This window comes from Trichogramma pretiosum, unplaced genomic scaffold (assembly GCF_000599845.2).
Source record: "Trichogramma pretiosum strain Unisexual culture from Peru unplaced genomic scaffold, Tpre_2.0 scaffold71, whole genome shotgun sequence".
Taxonomy (NCBI): Eukaryota; Metazoa; Arthropoda; class Insecta; order Hymenoptera; family Trichogrammatidae; genus Trichogramma; species Trichogramma pretiosum.
This window is the reverse complement of record NW_019640814.1, coordinates 434,995-459,526: the sequence shown is the minus strand read 5'-3', so window position 1 is coordinate 459,526 and position 24,532 is coordinate 434,995. Positions and strand designations below refer to the sequence as shown.

Below are 24,532 nucleotides of genomic sequence, written 5' to 3'. Positions count from 1 at the left end.
TACAATGAGTTTGATTAAAATTACTGGTAGCCGGCCAAAAGTCGGTGTAGCCTCAATAATCGATAGATAAATTAAAGTAATACGCGTAACAAATATACAGAGTTTAATCGCTAGAAATGGGGTAAACTGCAGCACTCGATCGACCTCGAACTCGAAGTAGCTGGTGTTGTCTAAGCAGCCCTAGCGGCGACGAAGCTGCTGGCCGCCCTCTGATGCTGCTGCCTCGGCGGTGGTCTCAGCATCGACCTCGTGGCGCTCGACAGCTTCTGCGAGACCAGATGGGCTATGCGGGCCGATCGCTCCCAGACGAACTCGCGCGTCCTGTCGTGGTCGTCGGAGCTCTCGATTCTCATCTGCGCTCATATTACGATCGCCGAACGGAAACACCAAATCATACACAGTCATCATCGGTCATCGGCCATAGTAGCCCACGAGTTATGGCTTGGACTAATCGCTCACCTGCTTGGGCTGCAAGACGCGTATCGAGTGGAGAGTGGCGGCGCCCCCGTGATAGACCCTCAGGCTGAGCCTGCCGGACATCTCGGCGGTGGTGGCGGTGGCGCTGCGCACCTCCTTGCGCTCGTCCCGGCCGAACTCCTTCTCGACCCTGAGAACCAGTGGGCCGAGGTTGAATTTCGTCCTGATGGTCGTGTGATCGCTCGCCAGATTGACCGAGACGTCGCCCGAGCGCTTGAGCGACGACAGACCGTACAGGGTGGCCTTGGCCTTGGACTTGGTGCGCTTGGTACTGGTGCTGCTTGTCTTGATTGGCTTTTTCACCACCTGTTGACATTCGTGTTTGAAATTTTTTTTCAAAGTGGATAATTTGAAACCTTTGCTCGTGATGTACCAACCTTGTTGCTATTGGAGCTGGCTGGACGCTTGGTCGTCGTGGTAGGTTTGACGCTGGGTTTGCTGCCGCTCTTGGTCGGTCGGCGCTTCTTGGTCGGGCTGGTGCCGCGATCGCTCGCCTGAGCCTGAGCCGGCGAGCTCGTCGTGGCCGATTGGCTGCTCTTGGTGCTCGATACCGATCTCGTCGACTGCTGCATGGCCGCGGACTCGCCGATCGACGCTTCCGTGTTGCTAATTTGCGATGCCGCGATCTGTTCCAGCTGCTGAGTGACCTCCTTCGGGCTCGAGGGAGTAGTGCTCGAGACGTCCTCCTGTCGATCGATGCTCCTCGGCTCGACGACGCGACTCTTGTTCTTGGAGTGGCTGCTGCTGCTGCTCTTGCGCCTCTTGCTGCTCGTCTTCTTCTTCTTTTTGCTGGAGGTGGTGCGCTTCTTGGTCGAGCCCTTTACTCCGCTGCTGCTTGGTGTACTGCCGCTGCTGCTGCTGCTGGCGAGCTTCACCGTCACGGGGTCGTACTTCTCGCGCAGGATCCGGTTGATGCGCTCGAGGATCGAGTCCACGAAGCCGTTGTACTTGGCCACGTAGATCGACGAGACGTCCCTGTTGTTGGCCATAGTCACGGTGCCTGCAAACCGCATTCATCGAATTCGCATTATATTCGAGTGCATAATCGCTCGATCGACTTCTCTTTTTGTCGATATAAGCTCGAGAGGACAATAACAAAGGGGAGCTTCGAAAGGAGGCTACGACGCGTCCTTGAGCAGAGAACAGCGAGCCACGAGCGCGTAATTTTAATCGGCCACGTACTTAGGACTCGCGATATGCACGCACAGTCGTTGACCTTTTCTCTCTTTCTCCTCTCTTATGGTCGTGGTCAGAAAAAGCACAATGTGTGTGTGTGTGTGTGTGCGTACGCGCAAAAGTTAACGGTACTCGAATATTGACGACATAAGGATCGCGACGATAACCGGTTCCTCTCCGAGACAGAGAGAGAGAGAGAGAGAGAGAGAGAGAATATCCGCGCGCGCCGCACGAAATGTGGGTCAGGCGCACTTTACTCGCCGTGTTTCCTTCTTTCTCTCGAGACGCGCGATGATCGTGCCGCTTACTGCCTGCTAAAACGCGCGCTCGGATACATATATACACAGGCGATATTCACCTATTGACCTACTCTCTCGCTGTGCCGCGAGCAAACGTCCGAGTCGTTAATGCGCGATTTGAGAGAAAAACACTTTCCTCACGCAGATACAACAAGTATATATGAAATTGTACGCGCGTCAGTGCAGAAAAGTGCTAATTATCACGGCTGCAAGAGAGCCAGGCGGAATTCGCGTGTCTTCTTATTTTATATGAAAAAAAATATATATATATTAGCCGTATCGTACTGGCAGTCTTCAAAACGAAGGGGAAACGCGCGCGCGACTTTCTTTCCGCAAAGACTGGATTTACATTCGTCACTCGCGTAAGTACAAAATATTTCGCCTCCGCGTATAAACGAGCGAGAGATGACATTGGCCGTACAGTATCTTTCTCCGGCTTCTCGAGGCTCGCGAGATATCGCGTGTTGTTGTCGTATTTGAAAGTGGCTGATGCGGCTGCGAGCAAGGGATCATCGTCGTTGCCATTATACATCGAAAGAGAGAAAGAGAGAAGAAAGCCGCGAGATGCCGTATATAAGCTCGCGCGTTGACGCCAGAGCCCCGGCCCGGCGTGTCTCGTGCTTCTTTACCGCTGCCACAGAGAGAGAGTGGGTCAGGGTCAAGTTGGCGATATTAGCGGTCATCGCCACCGATGCCTCTTGGTGAAAGCTTCGACGACGACGACGACGACTGACCGGCGGCCTCGTGGCCGCATTACTCGCTGCTTCGTCCGTTTCAAGGACAATAAGCTTGCTTATGCCGCGCGTCGAATCCTCCCAAGTTCAAGCGCGATCTTTACTCTCTACAACTGTACTCGAGCGAGCCTCTCGTGCTCTTGTTGTTGTTGTTGTTATTGTTTTGCATCAATTATATACACTCGCTGATTTTCTTTTTTATTATTATCAGCTCGTCGAGAAAAGTGCGAGTATAACAGCGCGAGCTGCAATTACGACGAGCGAGGGAGCTTGAGGATATGCCGGTTCGGGTGAAGAGTGATTGTTTTTTATTGCAAGGATCGTGCGTTTTTCAAAACATGTGCCAGACGCTCGATTACTTTTTTTTTATGTATAATACGTGTGCTCGCGAGATTTGGTGCTTTATTATTCTCGACCAAGTACTGAAACCCAAAGGTTTTTTTTCAACTATTTGCTATGGTAGTGCGATTATACTTGTATTGCTGTACAGCTTATTTCAACTTTTCTACTTATGCTTGCAGTGCAACAAATTAACAAATGAATGATTGAATAAAAATCAGATGACAGTCGTCCGTATCGTATGTCAAATTTTAAATTCGTAAACAGTCCAATAGTCGTGGTTAAAAAAAAAAAACAGAAAAAATTTCAGAGACGATCCGAGCGCGTTCGCGAACATCAGACAAATTGCGATGAGCATGTGACCGCAAAAAACGCGAAAAATATCATTGAGCGTCCAGCACATTTGATGAACACACACCCGCTACGATTCTTGCAATAAAATGAATTAAAAAAACAAAACAAAACACAGATGATTTTTTTTCTTGTTTTTACGTTGGAAAAACAATGAGTCGTTCTATATTTTTTGTCACTTTTTTTTAGTCAATTTATGGTTTATATAAACAATGATTGATAAAATTAATTGATAAAAAAAAATGAGAAAGAAATTTTCATAATTAAACAAAATAAAATGAAATGAAATGAGATGACGATGATTACGATGTATGTAAAACGATGATGTGATTATTTTATCTCATCTTATTTATAGTCGAACAATAGTCTCTGTACAAAATTATAAATATCATAAAAATTATCATAAAATAATAATAGCATAGTCGATATAATATTAAAGTATAATAATAATAATAAATTTAAAAAAAAAACATTCATTTAAAGAAACTGTTCGCTCTTTCGTCGTGCGTATAAAGCATAAGCGTGTGCGTATATTATTACTTTATATTTTTTGTATATGCATATATAAAAAATGACGACAAGTGCACACACAAAGATTATGTCAATCTCTCGTTCTCAGATCTCCATACAACAATATATAATCGTGCGAGCGATCAGTCGTTAAAAAAAGGCCAAAGCAGTCGTGAATGCAGCCTGAAGCCTGCAAGTGGTGTACGTTATGCGTCGTCGGTTTTTTGGTCAGGTGTCCGTGCGAGTGAAACGTGATCGATGCATGTCCTCGTATACACACGTGAGAATCTACATGTATAAAGTCTCGACTAGGCGAATGTAACGGCAATTCATATAATCGACACCATCATAGCAATTGATATATAAATTATGCACACACATGCAGCACGAGGTGGATGTATATATGGTTGGCTATACGTATGGATTATAGCGGCAATTTAACAACGCGCGAGCTGCAGCACATGAATAATTGAATAATCGCAGGCCAAGCAACAGCAGCAGCAGCAGCACAAACCCCGTGTCCTGATTTTCCGCACACACACATATATATTTCTCTCTCTCTGATCGGCACTAATTATTTATTATATACACGCACGCGCCTTACTGCAACACATATTAGCAATATGTGTGTCTGTCCGTACCTTCCTCGTACGCGCCCAATCGTTTGCGCGCCCGCCCGCACTTTCTCTCCTTTTCGTTTACCTACACTTTTACGTATACACAGATACACACATACACACAGACGTTTTCTTTTTCTTGCCTCCTGTTATTCGCCTTTCTCTCTTGGCAGGTATCCGCGTGTAAGTTTCTTCAACACCGGATCCGTTCGTTTAATGCCTGGTAATTTTGCTTCTTCTTTTTTTTTTGTTTTTTTTTTTATCATCGAGTAAGACGACACTCGTATGGAGCAAAAAAAAATCAGGCCGAGCCGGAGCCAAGAAAAAACGTTGTTTGCGCATTTGCAGAAACGAACGAAGGAGAAAGAGCAAAGAGAACGAGCTTGTCGAGCAAAGTGTCGGGGCGGGCACTGACGAAAAGGATCGTTCGAAACAAACGAAGATGACGATGAGATTATATATCAACAACAACAAAACAACAACGATAAGTGGGCGAATGTGCTTATGCGTGGGAATTCATTGATGCGATGAAATGAATGAATGAAGGAGAAAACGATGAATGAGGATGCGAATTATCGCGTACTTTCGTTGCCAACTCGTTGACGCGCGAAATGGCAACAAAAGTTTTCAACGAGAGGAAAGAACGATGATAACGATTAAGAGAAGCACATGGATGCAACGCATCCACGAAGGGAATCACGATGATAATGGGAGCGATGAACGAAAAATGAAAGGGCAGCAGCGGCAGCAGAGCGCGAGAGTCTCCTATGGATTATTCAAGTGAGCCGGATCTCTCAGCGCCCTTTTAAATCTCGGGCTGCCTCTCTCGATGGCGAATCAATGAAAAAAAAAAAGAAGAAAAACAACGAATGGCACGTGCAAGTGAACCCGTATGCTTTTCCGTACACGCGCAATAAATGGAAGGGGGGGATGATGAGGGGGTTCGTTTGTTTTTTTTTTTTTTTTGCAAGGGAGTCGAAGGGCACCCACCGCGCGAAACGCGGCGTAAATGATATCATACAGGTAAATGAGCGATGCGAGAATAAATGGGGTGATGCGCGAAATACTAATCGCGGACCGGAGATCGGCCTCTGATCGGCAAGAAGCATTCGTCGATGAAATCGCGTGGTGGGTGCCGGGCAACGCGGGCCAACGACTCTCCTATCGAATTCAGTCAACGATGATTGGAGATGACGATGGAAAATGAAAATCATTAAAAAGAAAATAAAAAACAACAACAACAAAAGTACATGTGTCTCGCGATCGGGGGTCAGACCGTTGCGGAGCGAGAGACTATACTAGTTAGTGCTGCTTGGGCTTGGCGCTGTGCTTGCGCGAGCCTTTGCGGTGATGGTGATGCTGACCGTTCGTCGATGCTTTGCGTCCGCGGTGCACGTGGTGGGGTTTCTTGCCGGACTTGAGCTGGCGACTGGCGCGAGCCGAGGCGATGTCGGCGAGACCCTCGATCTCTTCGTCGTCGTCGTCGTCCTCGTCGTCTTCCTCGGTGGCGGCCGAGTCTTCCTCGTCGTCGTCCTCGTCGTCGTCATCATCGTCGTCGTCATCGTCGTCTTCGGCGATGTCGAGATCGACGTCTTCCTCGTCATCGTCGTCGTCGTCGTCGTCGTCCTCGTCGGAGCTGACGGCGTTGCTGACCGGGGCAGCGGCGGCGGCTGCGTTGGCGGCTTGCTGGGCGGCTGCCGCGGTCTGGGCCTCGGCGGCTTCGACCTCGTTGACGGCGTTGGCGGCTTGAGCCTCGGCGGCCTCCTCGTCCTCGTAGGAGCTGGTCTCGTCGGCGAGAGACGAGTCGATGTCGGGCACGTTGGTCACGCCTACCGAGTTGAGCTGTTCCTCGATCAAGTCGGCCTGTACATTGGGTGGAATGACGGGCGAGTTGGCCGAAGCGGCGACGGGTTGGACCACGGAGGCTGCAGCGGGTGCGGGAGCTGGAGCAGATGGCACGGCGTTGGTCTCATCGTCGTCGTCGTCGTCGTCTTCACCTGCGCAGAGAGAGTCAAATCATATTTAAGCGATGTTACATCGAATCCCAACGGAGATCCCGTTAATTATTCGCGAAACTCGTTCTGGTGCGAGCGCATAATTCCGTTCGCGCGAAAGTTAATCAATCGCGACTCGATGCGCTGCGCTCTTTCGACTAACCATAATTGTCGAGCTTCGAAAAATATACCGTTTATTTTTATCATGACGATTCGCTTAATTTATGCGATGAGCAGCGAGCTCCGTTATTACGCGCAAAGACGAAACGGTCGAAAACCCGAAAAGCAGCAGGAGCCAGCAGAGGCGGGATCCTTATTACGCGCATTAGCATAGTAATTGAAAATGGGAGCAGATAAAGTGATTTTCTATACGAGAGCCAAATAAAAAGCAACAATAACAGCAACAGCGTCGGACGGTCGCGCGCGTAAAAGGCAAGACGGGCTACGCCTATACGTATATATGCACAGAGCTTAGTGTCGCGCGAGAAAGTTAAATTGAAACTATTTCGGAGTAAGAAGAAGAAGAGAAGAAAAAAAGACGACACTTCGGAAATCTGATAATGCCGTCTAATGCTTTGCAAAGTTCCTCCGTTGCAGCTGGATAAAAACTATAGCATTGCCTGATTAAGTAGAAAAGTTTGTCGCGTTATTATATAGATCGGTCTCTTTCCCTCTTCCGCTCTCTCTCTCTCTCTCTCTCTTTCTCTCGATCTATCTGTTTGACATTAAAATTCATGTCGGCATCGCGGAAATAACGGAAATAGCCGTTTATACGCGTCCATAAGAGAGTAAGTAGCTTCGAGCAATCAATGAGAGAGAGAGAGAAAGAGATATTTTCCCTCGTTTTCCTCGTCATCTTCGCTGTCATAAAGAGACGCGTGAAATCGCAAAACGAATCTGTGTCAATTGCATCGAAAAAAAGAAGAAGAAGAAAAAACAACAACAAAAAAATGACAACAAGCTACCGCCTCGAGCTAGCCTCGCAGCAAGGGAGGGAGAGAAAGAGACATATACACTGCAATGGTTGGCGCGCGAAAGCACATTCCACGTGTACGATGTATAAACTGCTCCTCCGCTAATATTATGTTAATTCGACGACGAAATTAACGACCTCTCGTGCATGCGTATAGGCCTCTTGGCTCTCGATACCGTTAAGTTTCCGCCGTAACGGAATTTCGAGGCGCATATTATATGTGTGAGTGCTCGGCTCGGCATAGCCGCGAGACTGCAGCGATACGCGCGAGAACGCCCAGCCCCCGTAATAGATGCGCGAAATCTTTTTATCGTTACATTGTTTTCCGAAAACAAAAAATACCGGAGGGTGTCGAAAAACGAGCGCACGAGCCGAGATCGCGCGTTGCGCTGCCAGCGAAACGAGTCGATTTATTTTTTTTCGCGAGGATGCGTAATTCATGTCACGATGGCACTCGAACGCCGCGCGTACGCACACACATGTGCCGAGCGGTGCACTGCATGGAAGAGAGAGAGGAAAGAGCCGTTATCGCGAGCGCACCTCATATGCTCGTACTTATGTGTATAGTTCACAGTTATGTCGTTTCGCTACTTGCTCTCTCGCACGTGAACGAGTTCACCTACGATGCATATAATATACCGTGCACATATGAGTGCAATTTTTCGCATTAAATGATTTTTTTCGTGTGTGCTTGTGTGTTTACTCACCGCCAAGGACCTCGTCGATGAATCTCTCCAAGTAGTCCTCGTCGTCGTCGTCGTCTTCCTCCTCTTCCTCGTCCTCGTCGTCGTCGTCGTCGTCGTCCTCGCCGGTGATGTCGAGGTCGATGTCGTCGTCGTCGTCGTCATCGTCGTCGGACGCGGCGGCGCCGGCTTGACCGGCCGCTGGTGCGGCTTGTCTCGACTGGACGGCCGAGGCTGGGGCCTCGACGATCTGGACTTTGGACGAGGGCACTGGGCTGGCGAGGGCCGACAGAGCCAGCACGCTCAATAACGCTAACACCAAAGCCAGCTTCATGGCTCTGCAAACAACCAGCACGTGACGCACACGATTATTAGTTTTCGGCTTTGATTTAATTATTTTTAAAATTATTAAATTTTTTTTTATAGAAGTTTCGAATTTTTATCCCAATCCGTTGCAAAATTTTGAATAACACTGACTTGCGAGGAGAAAAAATTTTTCGAAAAAGCTCACATAGGCGGTATAAAAAATTTTCGCTTGCGGCTCTATCGAGTGTCTTCGCGCGATCGAAAGAGCGATGCAAACACAATGAAAAAAAACCGGCACTTATCGACGTTGGCTTTAAGCGATTGCGAAAAATCGGTCGAAGGGTGAGCCCCCCCGTTGGTTGTCACAGCTTAAAAATAAAACACACACGGCTTAGAGCGCACTACGAAACTCACCCGAAATTTGGTTTATCTAATTGCTTGGAACGAAAAAAAAACAACAGGCGAAACCCTGCGAACTTGACGTGTGTTTCACCGAAATCTGTCCTTCTTGTTGTACTTAAACGAATGGGTGGCCTCGCGATGCACGCCACTAGCTACTTTATTTAGAAATGATTGGGCCTTTACGTCCACTCGGCTTTATATAGAGAGAGCAGAGGGGAAGGCCCAGAGCGAAGAGAAGAAATGGTCGAGCCAACGGCGAGCCTCTGCCGAGATTCTGTATCGCTGTAGCTTGCAAACAACATCGGGCACACAGGTGCCCCCGAGAGTCGTCGCGAGTGGGGCACGCACCGCAGAGGTGTAAAGCACCGAGCCGATCGAGTGCCCCCTTCCTCGTCTCTTTTGCTCTCTCTCTCTCTCTCTCATTTCTCCGTACCTGTCTTCTTTCTCTCGCATCTCAGCCAAAAGGACGACGATAGAGGCAGCTTTGACGCACGCACACGTGCTTTTGACGATCCTGCGTAGGATGCAGGCCGTAGTAAATGCACTCCCTCGACTCTACGATCGGCACTACGTTCGCTGCGGCTCCTTCCAATGTGCACTATTATATGTTCCGATCGCGCTACATATAGTTATCGCTCCAATCGTCCCTGAAATTTCTTCTCTCTTCGTCACCGACAAGTGATTAACTATGATTTTGAGATAATGTCAAACATTACCAAGTTTTTATTTTCATATACTTTTCTCTTTTTGTATTGAGTCTTTGACGTGATATATAATACAAGTCGTGTATATTTTTACCCTTCATAAAAAAAAATCAGTTTCATTTCTTGAATATTAATTGTTCCTTTTCTAATTTTTATAAATTACCATTTTTAAATAATCATATGGGACATTCTCTTGATATACTTGTTTTTTATTACTTTAACAAATATAGGACATTAGTTAAATTCCAATTGATGTTTTCAAAAAATTTAATTTGATTAATCCAATGAATAATACATCACAGACTTTGTGTCAATCTTGATTGGAGAAATACTTTTTTTCAGCTGGTCACGAAATCTATGCGAGCAACTCTCAACGGTACAATAGAAATCGAATTGCTGAAAGATGAACAAGTCGTGTTTACGGAAATAAGATGTGAGATAATGACATTTTTTCTCATTAAAAGATCAGCCAAATCACCAGGTATTTGATTTCATAGACTGTGTAACGGATTGTAAAAATGTCGTCATTATCAGCCGAGAATTTTCGATCAAAAAAATCGTTCATAACGGGATGTACGTTAAAAAATGTCTCATCTTATTTTGTGAAATAATTTTTTTTTTTTTTAAGACATCGTTCCCGTAGAATTTGAAGCGTACGTCACGGATACATGTACACACAAATACACACGGAAGAGGCAATTTTGACGTCAGCGGCAGCAGCAGCAGCAGGAGCAGGAGCGATCGTCAAATGAAAATATGAGTCCGAGAAAAATACACGAGAAAGTTGTAAAAAGTCGTATTGATATTGAACCAAGCTTCGATGAATTGGATCGAAAAAAAAAGAATATTTGTCACCTTGACCGAATTCCGATATTTACGAGTCGAAGAAGAAGAAAAAAATTATGTTACGAGGGAGACAAGCTTGTACGGGAATCGGTATTACTTCTAATCGAAGAGAATCAAAATGATTTCGCAACGAAACTTTCTTTCTTTAGGTGAGACACGCAGGCGTCGAAGTGACGAAAAGTTGATTCAGTTATTGGCTCGTTTCTCTATGAGTAATACGGCAAAATGCGAGATTATAAAATCCCCGAGAGCATTAGACGTCGATCGAATCGAAAGTCCCTTTTGTGCATGATAAATATTGGCTCGTCTGCGCGGTGGATGATCGCGGCTGCATATCGTTGTGTGTGTGTGTGTATGTATCAACGTCGTAAAACGGGTTCTCCGCTGTGCAGGACACACACACACACACAGTCGCGCAGCTATCAGAAAGTGAAGCATCCGCACGAGGAAATATGGGATTTGGTGTCACCGTCCGTTCGCTCGCTCGCTCGCTTAAGCCTTGCCTTGCCTCGGCGTTTATAATATAAAAGAGAGAAAGAGCCGCGTCGTCGTCGAAGTAGTCCGCGACTCGTTGATCGCCGCCGCCGCGTACAGTCGTCGTCGTCGTCATGATGCTGATCGCGCTCCTCTCCTCTCTCGCTATTTCTCTATACATACCTGACTATATACCTGCTGTATATGATATTAGCATTGGCGCACACACACGAATTCGCAGCGAGGCACGCGTAATGTATTAGTAATCAGGATATGCGCGACGCGAGTTGGCTCTGTGTGGCACTATGGCACATTCTTACGAGTACGAATTCCAATCGGTAACTCGTTCGCCGATCGCTGGACTCTACTCCACATTATACGCGAATGCAAATGCCCTGATATATACATCGCACCTTCGACAAAAATTGCATTGACTTTTTTTTTTTCGTTGTTCGGCGTGGTATTTCACGATCGAAGCTTTTTTTGTGTTTCCTTTGCTCCGGTCGTGCGTACACACTCGCACACAAATTCATTTCGGACGTCATCTCTCTCTTCCTCTCGGACTCGCTCGCAAAGAGAAAGAGATTCTTTACTTATTTTCTTCTTTCGTTTGTTGCTACTATACGGCCAGCGATTCTCTTATACACGAGTGTAGAGATGCTGCACGCGCGCTTATGTACGTACAAACATCAGCTCCCAGTCCGAGTGAGAGATGAGAAAACGCAGCAGCTTCCCTTGGAATTTCGATTTTGACGTGCGCCTCTCGTGCGAGCAAAAAAGCTGGCATTTTCGCTCGACATTCTTTTCTCTGTCTTTTTTTTTTTTTTTTTACACCGAACTCGTTCCGCTTCTTTCTTTGCTACTACGTTGCTACCGATGACTCCGCTCCACGACGACGATTCAAACGTAAACGACCTCGATCGAGCTTAATTCGCCTTCGCGAGGAGGCAGCCCGACGTTTCACTCATCAAGACAACTGTCTAAATCGTTTAAAAAGAGAAGGAACGATTTTATTAGTCAAATTACAAGCTAAGGGACTTGATTGAGCAATTTTTTGAGCATTTCGGCATTCTTGGGGTGGACGCGTGGCTCTGCTCCGGGTGGGACGGGTATCTTCTGGAACGGGGCTATGTTCAGATCGACCATTCGATTGTACTGGGCTATTCTAGCTTCCGGCCTGAACGAGTCCGGCAGTGGATTGACTACTACGGGAAGATAGAAAAAGACTCGTTTACATGGAGGTGTCAACATAAAAAAAAAGATCAATAACAAATCTGATCGATCGTACTGTGGTCCAAGTAATACATGAAGAGCCAGAGGCTGCAGGCAAGGCCGATTAGCACAGATCCTACGGTGGACTTCCAGTGGGTGTCGGGGGCGTAGGCGAACTCGGCGAAGGTCTGACAAAAGCTCGCCCTGTACAGGCACTTTTTCTCCTCGATCGACAGATCTCTCCAGTCGCCGCGTTCTTTTTCTCTCAGTGCCTAAACAGCGATTCCTACAAATGAAATACCATCGTAGCAGGTCGAGCTTGCAGGCCGAACTTACGGCGATATCCGGGTCGGGCTCCTTGTAGCGTATGGCCGGGAAGGGATAGTTCTCGTCGTCGTTGTAAATGGCGAGGCCGTTGCAGCCGTGGCTGACGATCTCGCGATTGCCTATGATGGCCTTGTCCTTGGGTGCACCCCCCGAGACGGTGAGCGGACCCTCGCCGTTGCCGTGGGACGCCGAGCGCCTCGCCTGCAGCTGACCCAAACGCCTCGCTCCGTAAACTCGCGTCAATTGCCTCAACATTCTACCGATATCCGAAAGCTGCGGAAGATTTCACTCTTGCTGCTGCTGATGCTAGTAAACAAAGGTTATAGAGCGAAGTGTCGGCAGAAACAAATGCACGTCGGAGCGCGATTAGGCGTCTGCTTTCGAGCCGCCGCGCCACCTGATGCAGTCCAGGCCATAACAATGCCCGGTGGCGATGACGATGGGAAAAAAGCTGCGAAACGCGCGGGCAGAGAAGAGCGACTTCCGCTTCGAGAGCTGCCTCATAATCGATCCGATTATTCAATTAGCTCGCTCGATTTGCGAATTATCTCTCTCTTGCTCTCGTTGGCCGCGCGAACGAGCGAGCTAATTTGCCTATGGGCGAGAGAGATCGGCCAGTAATATAGCGGAGCAACGACTATGCCATTACTCCCGAGTCGGGTATCCATTTACGCGAATAGTCCGCGCTCACGCGTGTAAACGCGTGTAGGTAAACGCTACTCTGCTCTCCGTGTGCCGCGTGAATGGGATCTTTTTTCCTGATGCCTGGCTCGCGAGTGCTTATGTATGATAAATGTATGCGCGTATCATCTGACCTATATTACGCGGACACTTGGCGCGCTTTATATACCTACACGTACCCGCGCGGGCAAATTTACACTCGTTCGAGTTGTAAATCAACAGGCATCGAACTGTACTTATAGATATAATACACATATGAGATGTGTATACGCACATCGTGTCATATATAGATATACACAATTATTGCGCGCAGCATATATACACACCGATTGGCGATTGAAACCGAAAACTTTCACCGTCGAACGCGCACGCCGAGAGCGCCAACTTTCTCTTCTAAAAATGAAGATTCCTTCTCTCGTCGTCGTCGTCGTCGTCGTCGTCACCTATACTCGTGTATAAGCATGTAGGTACGTGTCGATGCGCGACACATTGTCCTACTCAATGGTCAATTCAATGTCCTAATGGGATGGAATTACCTGCGCGACAAGTGCTCTATGACGTCTGAGGATTTTTTCAAGAGAGATGATTAGACAAAAATACGTCATAACGAAAGCTAATTATCGAGTCGATTGCGTAATTCCTTTACAATTTCCCAAAAGTGCCATCAAAGCACTTTCGTTTTTATTATTTTCGTTCAATTGGAAATTTAAAAAAGTATACCTCTGTGAGCATCTAACGTAAAGATTAAAATTGCACAATTGCTCCGTGTCTTCTTGGACTTCAGATTTTCGTTTCGTTTCTTTTCTTTTTGTTCATCGTTTGTTTTCAAAGCTCAAAAGAAACATTAGACGATTGTTATTGAAGCTTTGTTTTTTTTCCTTTGAAGCGACGTATAGAAGAAGAAAGTACTGGATACAAATCGACAGGTTGCTCAAAGGGCTGAAAAATAAAAAAATACTTTCGACGCTGCTATTGTTAAAAGTTTATATAGGTCGTATAAGAAACTGCCTGAATGCACGAGCGGAAAAGTATTTCAAACGTTGACATTTATCGCCGTCGCATGAAATTTATATCAGCGATAGTCTCATTGTGCAACCTACTGTTAATCCTCATTTACGTATAAGTAAATCATTTCTTCTTTGTACCTCGAACTTTCAATGGCTATTTTATGAATTTCAAAGATTCGAGTAATAAGGTCGTAAATTTTTTTACTTTAAAGGCCTTCAATTTATTGGCCATTGTTTATTATGATAAAAACATCGATGTACCATGTCCTCCAAAAATGATGATACTTGCCGAAAAGGTAAAAGACAATTTTGAAACCTACCGATAACCGGTAAGAAGTATTCCGCTTGCCTCCGGGACGATTTTTTACCAAAGGTAAGTGACAGTTACACCTTCAGTCGATACAAGCGTTTTCTCATCACAAAATGTCGCACGTCGTTTCATTTCGAACGAAAGCTGCGATGAATCTCAAAACTCCTGACTCAACGACACACAGTGGTAGATACTTTTTTTTTAACGACTCATCTCGATAAAGATCACAAGTGGACATTCTGCCCAAGTGGTCAAAAATGAAAAATATAAGCGATAAGAGCTTTTTTTATCCGTTGGGCCTTGATAAAGTGAAGTGGCTCTGTGGATCCTCGAGTACCGATCATCATCTTAAAATGACGAGGCAGCGAATAGCAACAACAACAAGACACGTTCGATCGCGCGATCTATCATCTCATGCAAAATGCGTAAACGACGAGCTCAAGAGCGCTTCGTAAATGATATACGAGTGGGAGGGATTCGCAAGCGCATGTGTAGATGTACGGGACTCGATGCGATTTATCTGTGGTTGTGTGCAAATGAAGTCTCGCGTGCATGGATTCGCCATCACCAGCAGCATCCGTAGTGCAGAGTAGTGTGCAGCGATCGGTCGGCTCGCGAATACACATATATACGAAGAGTTGCGCGTAGAAACGGCTCGAGCGGAGCTCACGTATAAGCGATCATATACTTGAGCGATCGGCAGAGTCGCAACTGCACCCCACCTCGGCCGCGCGCTCGAGCTTCGGCAAAAATGGAAAATACGCATATGTAGCTCGTGTGTGTGTGCGCGCGCGAATGTGTGTACGCGTATATAGCACTCGCGCGACTGATTAAAAAGAAAAAAACTTTCTTTGCTTTCTCATTTTTCTGCCTCGCGCCGTTTCGTGTCTGCGCGAGCGTCTGGGACCGGCCTCCGCACTTGGCGCAGCGTCAGCCACAACAGCAGCAGCGGCGGCGGTGCAAAAACGCACGCATAGGCGCAGCAGCGATCGATATATATTTTCATATATACGCACGAGCCGCGAAAGTCGACGCCGAGCCGATAACGAGCCATGGGACAAAAGACATAATCGTACCACGTACTTGCAGCAGTTGGCTTTTAGGCAGCGATTTTTCTGATCGGTGCGCGTCCACACCTTCGGTGAGTACGACCCTTTTTCCATACTTTTTTACCCGCATATACGAGCGTAATGTAAGGCGTGTTTACATTTGCTCGCGTTATTAACGTACGATTTTTTTATTTCTCTCGAGCCCGCGAGCTTGTTATGCTCGAGTCGATTTCCTTATCAATTACATAATGCCGCAAGTGTGTTTTTTTCGCCCGCCGATGAGCCGAATAATCGCCGCGACGCTCGCTACGTTTAATGTGACTCCGCACAATTTGTTTTTATTTCTTCGGTCTTTTTTTTTTATATACACATTTGCAACGATCATCAACAGTCGAGTCTTTTCTTTATCGTCTCTCTCTTTCAAGGCTGTTTGTTTTTCGACCCGCTCATCTCTCGTTATACGCATACGTTCATTTTTCCAATGTAGGATGCGTGAAAAAAAAAAGTATTAAGTACACGCAGTCGTGTTTGGCTTTATCGTAAGAGCTCCGCGCGCGATAATGCCTGCACCTTATCGTCACGCCGCGACCACGTACCTTTAGTTTAAGATGCGCTTAAAGATAGGCGTAATTATTGCGAATACAATGTATCATCCGCGCAGTTATCTCTATCTCTCGTGAGCGCACGTCGTCCCAGACGTATTTGAGAAGATCAAGAAATCTGCAACTGTTCTGGGTAAATATTGTACACATAGGCCGCGATGCGATCGGCAATCTTATATATTATATACTACACGTACGTGTACGTATATTTGCGCGATGCGTATATATAATATATTTATAAATGGCAGCGAAAGTTTTGCAACGCACACGTACGTAACACATATGATGAGTGTGTGTGTGTGCGCGAATACACACGTACGCGTTTACCTAATTAGCATTAAATTTGAATAGGAAATTATGACATTAACATAATAGCGAGGAACGAGCCTCCAAAGAGCCTCGGACGATACGTTTTTGTTTAACGACACAGGCTACATTATATGTCTCTCGGTTATTTTTTTTCCTTCCTCGGCTTACTTTGGAGCTTATATTTATAGAAGCGCGCAAAAGTCACTTCGAGACACAAAGAAAAAATTTGTAATTATAATAATTTTTAGCGAATAAACATGAGCTGCGCCGAAGCATACGAGTACGATCAGCTGCACTCGGCTCTCCGCGTATTGTGGTGCGCGTCTCGAAAAGCTTAAATAAATCAGGAAAGTCTTATCGCGCGAGTTTTTTTTATTCGTCGCGATTTGTTATTCTTGCTCGACGTTTTCCAAACAAACCGCGGCGTGCACGCGCGCACAAGCGACCTATGATTCAGATGTTGTTGTTGTTTTTTCCGATAATAATATGAGCGAATCACATACGAAAGAGCTTGATCGTTGTACAAGGAGTTGTACAGTACGCAAATAGGATATTTTCGCTGCGGCTTTGCTCCAGAGAGTTGCAACCGTGAAAATCGATAAGACGATCGGTAGTGGGTGCAAGTCGATCGCAGATACTTTCCTGCACGTATTCATAATCCACGGATTAAATTTTACATCATAACAAACGTGAGCTCGTTGTTTTCTTTGCAGCGACTCGCGACTCACCTATATACATCGCGTATAAGACGGTGCGTTTTGTGCAACATAGAAAAATGCCTAGGGAAAAGCGAGTCGAGCCGCAGACCTCGATCGTCGCTCGCTCGTTCGAGTCGTAACGATCAACCTTGAATCTTTGTTGTAAATGCGTTACGCGGCCATTTGACGTATAAGCAGTCATCGATCTGCCGATCGACCATTTATCACTGTCTCTCTCGTTCGCAGCTTTCATCTCCGCATCTACTCGAGCCGAGTAGTAGCAGCCGCTTATCTATCGACACGAGCCAGCTCGTCCAGTCTCGCACACAATGGCCTTGATAATTCGTCCGGCTCGCTTTCTGAGCAACTTCGCCTTCAGAGCCCTGTCCACTCAGACCCAGACGAAGATCCGCCAATCCGAAGACAGACAGAGCCAACAACAGCAGCAGCAGCAGCGAGAGGTCGTGCTCAAGTACCTCGACGGCAAGGACAACGGCATCGTCGTTCTGGGCCTGAATCGGCCCGAGTCGCGCAACGCCTTCGGTCGGCGACTCGTCGACCAGCTCACCGAGGCGATCGAGCACGTGAAGAAGGACGACAAGGTGCGCGTGCTCGTGCTCAGGAGCCTCGTGCCCAAGTGCTTCTGCGCCGGGGCCGATCTGCGCGAGAGGTCCCACATGCAGCCCCAGGAGGTGGCCAGCTTCGTGTCCTCGCTCAGGAGCCTCTTTCACAGGATCGAGGTCATCAAGGCCCCCGTCATATCAGCCATCGACGGTGTGGCGCTCGGCGGCGGACTGGAGATGGCCCTGGCCTGCGACCTGAGAACCGCAGCGGCCGACGCCAAGATGGGCCTCGTCGAGACGAAGCTCGCCATAATCCCCGGCGCTGGAGGCACTCAGCGGCTGCCGAGACTCATCGGGCCGAGCCTCGCCAAGGAGCTCATTTACACGGCCCGTATCTTCGACGGCGCGGAAGCCCACCGATTGGGTCTGATCAATCGGCTCGTTGATCAGAACCGCCAAGGCGACGCGGCTTATCAGGAGGCCTTGACTCTCGCCAGGGAGATACTTCCCAATGGTCCCATTGGCGTTAGGTCAGTTCAATTTTAACTATGTGAATGAATCAATGCAAGGCGTTGTTTTTTTATGTGCGGCTTAAAGTACGTCGAGGCAAATTTTTTCACGCGCACGCAATTACTCGAGATTTAGAATAAACGTTCGCCTCAATAATACTGGTTTTACGGAAATAGCCCTCGGGAACGCAAAAACAAGCACGAAAAGAAATAATGCATAATCGGGGAAATCTTATTTTTACGCGCGTTCGTCAATACGCGACGCGGCCGTAGCGATCGAAGAGGGCATAATCGAGAAATCCGGAATTTATATAACGAACCAACACATTCAAAAGTTGTCCAGCGCATGTGAGCGGTAAAAGCGTGGCCGGTAAAATCTGCGTCGCGCGACATCCGATCGACTGGTTTTTCAAACTCGAGACGCGTACTTTGCGCGCTTTTGTACAGTATACGCGCGTGCACGAAAAATGACCGTATATAAAATATCGATAACAATTATGAATGTATACATTTTTTTTACAGAATGGCAAAGGAAGCGATAAACAGAGGCACAGAGGCGCCCATAGACGAAGCCCTGGAAATCGAGAAGGAGTGCTACTCGAGACTCTTGGACACGGAGGACAGATTGGAGGGCTTGGCCGCCTTCGCCTCGAAACGCGCGCCGGTTTACCGAGGGGTGTGATTCTCGCTATCGCTCCACGCACGATCATTCGTATCTTTGTACATTGTTTATTTATAAATAATCAACTCTGCGCATTATTATTTCTTTTTTCTTAAATAATCTACTCTTCTCGCACGCGTTTAATATTACGTTAGAGTGTACAATTGCTGTTAACGAGGTAACGGGGTCGGACACGAAGATGCTTATTACTATTATTAATTAGTTATAAAAATATCACGATAAGCGAATTATTATAGATACTAAATTAATTTTAAAAACCATTTCATGTAAAATTTTTATATTTTTGTGTTGCTCTGGAGGAACTAGAATTTGTATTTTATAAATGTTCAAGATTTATTTGAGATATAATTAAAATAATTTGTATATGAAAAGCAGTGACCTTTTTTTCTCGCTTGGAATCATCACAATTTACTCTTTACAGCGTAAGTGTTTGTTTTTACCGACGCTTTACATAGCTTTTACACTGATTAAATCAGATAACAGTAATATTAAAAATGCCTTATATTTGTTAAATATAAATTGAATACGCATATTATCATCACGTCGACGTATCATGTTATTGTACAAAGGAATGTCTCATGAACAATATAGTATGCGCACGTGTGTGTAAGAGATAATGTGCATGTGTGTATGCTTTACATAAGTAACAACAATAATATAGTAAAACATGTACAAAATATTTCTAAAATCAACACGAAGAGAATTATTCGCTGTAACTATTTACACGATAAAAAAGTGTGCATCATATGCTACGACATATCAAACTTAGAACTCTAGAGCGTTTCTTTGTTTCTCCTCTCGTCCAGCACGCTCATGAGCACCTTGAGCTGCTGCAGGGTATCTTTGGGCCCCGTGACCCGATGGCCGACCGTCAGATCGCTCTCGTAGATCTCGTAATCGTTGCCGCCCTCCCAAGTCTTGTCGCCGAAAAAGTGAATCTCGTCGTAGCCCTGCACGTGCTTCAAGCAGTAGGTCTTGTCCCAACCAGCGGGGAATACGTCGAACGATATCTGTCCACCTGCGTGAGCGAAAAAAAAAACAGCAAGAACAAATGTACTCGTTGTGCAATTACAGAACTAGAGTATCGCGCTATTGCTCACCTATGCTGTAGGTCAAGGCCAGATCGGGGAATTCCTTCTTGAGCGCTTGGATGACTTTGGCGCGCACGTGATGCTCCTTGTCGTACTGCTCGAACTGGTCGCGCTCCTCCTTGCTGCAGTTGCGGCCGACCGGCGAGATGTTGAACATGCCCGTGCGAAACTCGATGAAAGTTCCCCGCTTGAAGGGCAGCCTTATCTCCGAGAGATATCGCAGCGTGAAATTCACGAATTCCTGCACGGTATCCTCGCCGAGGGTCTTTTGCAGCGTCTGCGAATTTACGATCGTGGATCAGCGCGCGAGATAATAAAAAAATTGGTGCCTGCAGGAGGGAAGTCATTTAATTACCTGAGACGGTAACTGTTTGGCACCTCTGTAGCCGATCAATCCGTTCTCGGCGAACACGTAGTCGTACTTTTCGAAGATCTCGTCGCCGCCCAATTGGCGCTTAATTTTCGCGAGGTCCGAGCCGCCGACCACCGCGACGTCGACATCCTTTCTCAGCGTGTTTTGGATGTAATCGTCGAGCTCGGGATCGATGCACTGTCAAAATCCAAAAGAGAAAGAATAAAAATAAGACTCCGAGTCGTTAATTCGAATTCGGCGCCATTTCGCGCCGATATTAAAAGATAAGAGAAAAATAAAGCGCGCGTACCTGTAACGGTTTTGTGAGCGTACCGTCGACGTCGAAGAGGCAGCAAATTTTCGGCATGATGAATTGTATCTGCAATGTAGTTAAAAAGATCGATCAGTAAGGTGTGCGCCTGTAAGGTTGACAGCCGCGCCGACAGTCACATGCATCCAGTTTAATGACTCGCGCACACGTATACAAACAGACGGCATTGGCAATGTACACAAAAAGCCGGTCAGAGCTCCGAAATTTTTTCCATAAAAATCCATCGTCCAAAATGCATCATAGAGTCGAAAAGAGAGAAAATCGAGAGAAGCCGAGCGATAAATAAGCAACCTCACACATACGCCCGTCGGTCAAGGTTTTAACGTTAACGTACTTCCATACGTCAGAGAGTCTCGCATATAAATATTTTATCGCGAAGTAAAAAAAGGCGAAGCAACAACAACTAATGCAGACTACTGGAGCTGCGCGCAGTGAGATACGGCTTGCACAGAAGTGAAAGGATTGGATACACACATAAACGTTGTCGGAGTTCACTCACTGTTGCTCGGCAGCGGCAGCACGACGACGACAGAGCGAGAAGAAACTTTCTTGTACACGCGCGCAGGAGAAATAAAAAAAAAAAAAATAATGTGTATATGTATCGCTGGAGCAGTAAGTAGCAGCCGCAGCAACGAGCAGAACCAAACGTGGACCGCAGTACTGAACGGAGCGATAATATAATACGATATTATACGCGCATAAACGCGTCGGCGCTGCTACTACTGCTGCTTCGTTGAAGGTTTTACTCTATGAGACTTTGACGCGTGTGTGAGTCGTTTTAATGTGAATTGTTGTCGCTGTAAAGGCGCTCGTGAGCTCTGTTTACGCCTCGACATCTTATCGGGCTTTGCCTATTACATCGATATAAATCGCCCGAACAAATACACGCAGTTTCGATTTTTCATGAACGGGTGAAAAAAAGCTTTTCGAAACGATGGGCGGACGATTTTTCATGCTAGCGTTCCTGGCGCTCGTCGCAGCAGCGGCCGATAAACCGAAAAATGTTCTTCTCATGCTCGGTAAGAATTACTCAAAGATTATTACTTTTTTTTCTCTACTTATGCGCGTAGAGCGCACTCGCAGCCCGATACTTGCGATCCGAGTTAAGCGGGCTTTACGCCCAAGAGCCAAAGAGGATTACGAGCTTTCTTTTTGCCCTAATGGGTTTAACGTTAAAGTGAGAAAGAAAGAAAGAGAGAGAGAGAAACGGAGATTTTGCAATTGCAAAGTACTCTACACGACAAGTGCGTCTCGTAAAACGTTTCACCGACTTGCTGTTTATTACAGGCGACGATGCCGGCTTCGAGATGGGCTCCTACTTGAATAAAATCTGCCAGACGCCGAATCTCGACGCACTGGCCAAGGATGGCTTGATTTTCAACAACGCCTACACTTCGGTCAGCAGCTGCTCCCCGAGGTATGTATTTGAATTTACTTCTATTTCTATCAGCCTGATCGACCACTTACTCGATAACGAACCCGATCGTTGGATTCGCGCATAGCCGAGCGTCCCTTTTGACGGGCCTGCCGAGCCACCAGAACGGAATGTACGGACTGCACCAGGGCGTGCACCACTTCGACTCGTTCGACAAAGTCCAGAGCCTGCCGAAGCTCCTGAGAAAGATGAAGATCCGCACGGGCATAATCGGCAAGAAGCACGTCGGTCCCAACTCGGCCTATCCCTTCGATTTCGCCCACACCGAGGAGACTGAGTCGATCCTCCAAGTCGGACGCAACATCAGCCGCATCAAGGAGCTGGCGCGGGAATTTCTCGCCACGCAGAATCGCAGCCAGTGAGTAATGTTATTAATAATTCGCGATAAAAGACGACGGAACCATTATGGGATTTCTCGTTTTAGGCCCTTCTTCCTCTACGTGGCTTTTCACGATCCTCATCGCTGCGGCCACACTCATCCGGAGTTCGGCAACTTTTGCGAGAAATTCGGCAACGGCCAGCCGGGCATGGGTAAGATACCCGATTGGAACCCCGTCTACTACGACTGGCAGCAGGTCAAGGTGCCGTACTTCGTGCCGGATACCGAGTCGGCCAGGCGTGAAATAGCCGCGCAGTACACCACCATGTCGCGATTGGATCAAGGTTTTCATTGTTTTACCTTATTATACGTTTAAACCTAATTGTACGCAGGCAGCTAGTAGCCTTCTTTCTCCCACCCAATCAGCTTATCGCAATTTTACGCTAACTTTCACCAGGAGTCGGTTTGCTCATGAAAGAGCTGGAAAATGCTGGATTCAAGAACGACACTTTGGTCATTTACACCAGTGACAATGGCATACCGTTCCCCAGTGGAAGAACCAACCTTTACGACCCAGGTTCGGACGATATACAATTAATTTTATTTTCATAGAAATATTACGGGCTAATGATCGATGAATGTGCTTGACAGGTATGGCCGAACCAATGATCATATCGTCACCGGTACACAAAGATCGGAAAAACGAAGCCACGCACAGCATGACGTCACTGCTCGACATCACGCCGACTTTGCTCGACTGGTTCGGCATCAAGGACGCTCGAAAAGTCAAGAAGCACGCTGCCAATCTCACGGGAAAATCGCTCTTGCCCTTGCTCAAAGAAGGTATAATAATGCGTTACGAGAACCGCGACTTGTAATGTTATTTGCGGCTTTTACAAGTCAACTTCCGTTCCTTTGCAGAACCCGCAGATGACAATCAGACGGCAGTGTTCGCTAGTCAAATTCATCATGAAGTTACCATGTATTATCCCATGAGAACCATTAGAACAAAGAGATACAAACTCATACACAATTTGAATTTCAAAATGCCATTCCCCATCGACCAAGATCTTTTCATTTCTGATACGTTCCAGGTAAGACTCATGTATGACTAATTTCAACTGGATTCTATTGCGAGTAAAACTTGTTTTCAGGATATGCTCAATAGAACACGTAGCCAGCAACCACTTGTATGGTATAAAAATTTTTTGAAGAATTATTATTATCGCCCAGAATGGGAATTGTATGATTTAAAATACAATCCAGAGGAACAGAATAATATTGCTCTCAAGAAATCTATGAAAGTATGTACAATTGTCAAACTGACTCTTTTTGAAAAGTTTATCTCATGTTTGACTAAAATTTCTATGATTTACAGTCAACATTCGACGAGCTTAAAAATAGACTCTTTGAGTGGCAAAAGAAGACTAAAGATCCATGGATCTGTTCTCCTGGTGGAGTTTTGGAACCATTCAATGGCGACAAAAATAACCTTCAATGCATGGATTCACTTGCTTTCTAGAAATAGTGGCAAAACCCATTTATTAAAATTTTAATAAAAATCAATTACCTTTAAATATCTAATTAGTCTCTAGTATATTTTGATACTGGTCTTTGCGTGCGCTTGTCTTTTTTATCGTTGTTTTTCAGTAATACTTCATTCAATCGATGTACATATGTAAATGTCTTATTAACTGACTCTTCGACATCAACCATATCAGATGATATCTCATTCATCTAAAAAATAAATTAATTGATATTGAATTTGATGATTAGATTGAAGGCACTGAAAAAGTTTCATTGAAAATTTCATGCTTACAAATTGATGATAGCCATTGTATCTGTTGATTTTTGTTTTGTTGTCATATATCTGTTTAATTTGTACCATAAGTATGAGGCAGAAAATAAACCCAACAATTAAGTAGGGCCCATTGGAGTTATGTAAATTGCGCATAAACATAACAAGTGCACAGCTTATTGTTGTTTTGTAACTGAATGAAAATTAATAAAAGTGTCTGTAAAAAATAAAGCAAAAAAGTATACTTTCAAACGATCGATCACATGTTCCGACATTTGTTTAAGCGACTTGAGCGAGAAAAAACAGTCATTCACAAATAGCACAGTAACTACTACGGGTTCGGATTCGCGACAAAGTGAATAATCGAATCAT

At 46.1% G+C, this 24,532-nt stretch overlaps 5 protein-coding genes across 7 annotated transcripts; 2 read left to right on the top strand and 3 right to left on the bottom strand.

Annotated features, from left to right (window-relative positions):
- Window positions 1-170: 170 nt before the first annotated feature.
- LOC106657665 (dentin sialophosphoprotein-like) lies at window positions 171-8,487 on the bottom strand. Its single transcript, XM_014379286.1, has 6 exons — window positions 8,178-8,487; window positions 5,934-6,500; window positions 2,254-2,278; window positions 840-1,452; window positions 460-762; window positions 171-353 (listed from the first exon to the last, which is right to left on the bottom strand). Exons 1-6 carry the CDS (start codon window positions 8,485-8,487, stop codon window positions 171-173), a joined length of 2,001 nt encoding a protein of 666 aa, XP_014234772.1.
- Window positions 8,488-11,914: 3,427 nt separating this feature from the next.
- On the bottom strand, window positions 11,915-12,679 carry LOC106657666. Its single transcript, XM_014379287.1, has 3 exons — window positions 12,434-12,679; window positions 12,174-12,369; window positions 11,915-12,090 (listed from the first exon to the last, which is right to left on the bottom strand). Exons 1-3 carry the CDS (start codon window positions 12,677-12,679, stop codon window positions 11,915-11,917), a joined length of 618 nt encoding a protein of 205 aa, XP_014234773.1.
- A 2,304-nt stretch (window positions 12,680-14,983) lies between these two features.
- Window positions 14,984-18,914, top strand: LOC106657698 (methylglutaconyl-CoA hydratase, mitochondrial-like). 2 transcript variants are annotated; one of them, XM_014379335.2, is made up of 3 exons: window positions 14,984-15,563; window positions 17,327-18,173; window positions 18,675-18,914. In XM_014379335.2, the coding sequence occupies exons 2-3, from the start codon at window positions 17,410-17,412 to the stop codon at window positions 18,832-18,834; spliced, it is 924 nt and encodes a 307-aa protein (XP_014234821.1). In that variant the 5' UTR covers window positions 14,984-15,563; window positions 17,327-17,409; the 3' UTR covers window positions 18,835-18,914. The 2 variants fall into 2 exon arrangements, with proteins under 2 accessions (XP_014234821.1, XP_014234822.1); XM_014379336.2 differs by lacking the exon at window positions 14,984-15,563 and adding an exon at window positions 15,868-16,206.
- A 244-nt stretch (window positions 18,915-19,158) lies between these two features.
- On the bottom strand, window positions 19,159-21,283 carry LOC106657702 (phosphomannomutase). Of its 2 annotated transcripts, none has more exons than XM_014379342.2 (5): window positions 21,083-21,283; window positions 20,588-20,656; window positions 20,281-20,475; window positions 19,935-20,202; window positions 19,159-19,852 (listed from the first exon to the last, which is right to left on the bottom strand). In XM_014379342.2, the coding sequence occupies exons 2-5, from the start codon at window positions 20,642-20,644 to the stop codon at window positions 19,608-19,610; spliced, it is 765 nt and encodes a 254-aa protein (XP_014234828.1). In that variant the 5' UTR covers window positions 20,645-20,656; window positions 21,083-21,283; the 3' UTR covers window positions 19,159-19,607. The 2 variants fall into 2 exon arrangements, with proteins under 2 accessions (XP_014234828.1, XP_014234829.1); XM_014379343.2 differs by having other exon boundaries at window positions 21,108-21,260.
- Window positions 21,284-21,430: 147 nt separating this feature from the next.
- LOC106657700 (N-sulphoglucosamine sulphohydrolase) lies at window positions 21,431-23,923 on the top strand. The gene is made up of 9 exons (XM_014379338.2): window positions 21,431-21,627; window positions 21,896-22,025; window positions 22,111-22,401; window positions 22,468-22,706; window positions 22,820-22,939; window positions 23,014-23,205; window positions 23,284-23,456; window positions 23,517-23,666; window positions 23,741-23,923. Exons 1-9 carry the CDS (start codon window positions 21,543-21,545, stop codon window positions 23,882-23,884), a joined length of 1,524 nt encoding a protein of 507 aa, XP_014234824.1. The 5' UTR covers window positions 21,431-21,542; the 3' UTR covers window positions 23,885-23,923.
- The last annotated feature ends 609 nt before the right edge of the window (window positions 23,924-24,532 follow it).

Bases quoted from the DNA above. Each gene is read 5' to 3' on its own strand.
- LOC106657700 (XM_014379338.2), top strand. From the start codon at position 21,543: ATGGGCGGACGATTTTTCATGCTAGCGTTCCTGGCGCTCGTCGCAGCA. The intron at 23,457-23,516 runs GTAAGACTCATG...ACTTGTTTTCAG, and splicing joins TCATTTCTGATACGTTCCAG to GATATGCTCAATAGAACACG. The intron at 23,667-23,740 runs GTATGTACAATT...TATGATTTACAG, and splicing joins CTCTCAAGAAATCTATGAAA to TCAACATTCGACGAGCTTAA.
- LOC106657698 (XM_014379335.2), top strand. From the start codon at position 17,410: ATGGCCTTGATAATTCGTCCGGCTCGCTTTCTGAGCAACTTCGCCTTC. The intron at 18,174-18,674 runs GTCAGTTCAATT...TTTTTTTTACAG, and splicing joins AATGGTCCCATTGGCGTTAG to AATGGCAAAGGAAGCGATAA.
- LOC106657665 (XM_014379286.1), bottom strand. From the start codon at position 8,487: ATGAAGCTGGCTTTGGTGTTAGCGTTATTGAGCGTGCTGGCTCTGTCG. The intron at 2,279-5,933 runs GTCGCCAGCTCA...CTTTGCGGAAAG, and splicing joins CATCGCCTCGGCTCGCGCCA to AAAGTCGCGCGCGCGTTTCC. The intron at 1,453-2,253 runs GTTTTGAAGACT...GGCCAACAACAG, and splicing joins CGCGCGCGCGTTTCCCCTTC to GGACGTCTCGTCGATCTACG.
- LOC106657666 (XM_014379287.1), bottom strand. From the start codon at position 12,679: ATGTTGAGGCAATTGACGCGAGTTTACGGAGCGAGGCGTTTGGGTCAG. The intron at 12,370-12,433 runs GTAAGTTCGGCC...ATCGCTGTTTAG, and splicing joins AGCCCGACCCGGATATCGCC to GCACTGAGAGAAAAAGAACG. The intron at 12,091-12,173 runs GTACGATCGATC...ATCTTCCCGTAG, and splicing joins CATGTATTACTTGGACCACA to TAGTCAATCCACTGCCGGAC.
- LOC106657702 (XM_014379342.2), bottom strand. From the start codon at position 20,644: ATGCCGAAAATTTGCTGCCTCTTCGACGTCGACGGTACGCTCACAAAA. The intron at 20,476-20,587 runs GTACGCGCGCTT...GGATTTTGACAG, and splicing joins CGCTCACAAAACCGTTACAG to TGCATCGATCCCGAGCTCGA. The intron at 19,853-19,934 runs GTGAGCAATAGC...TCGCTCACGCAG, and splicing joins GGCCTTGACCTACAGCATAG to GTGGACAGATATCGTTCGAC.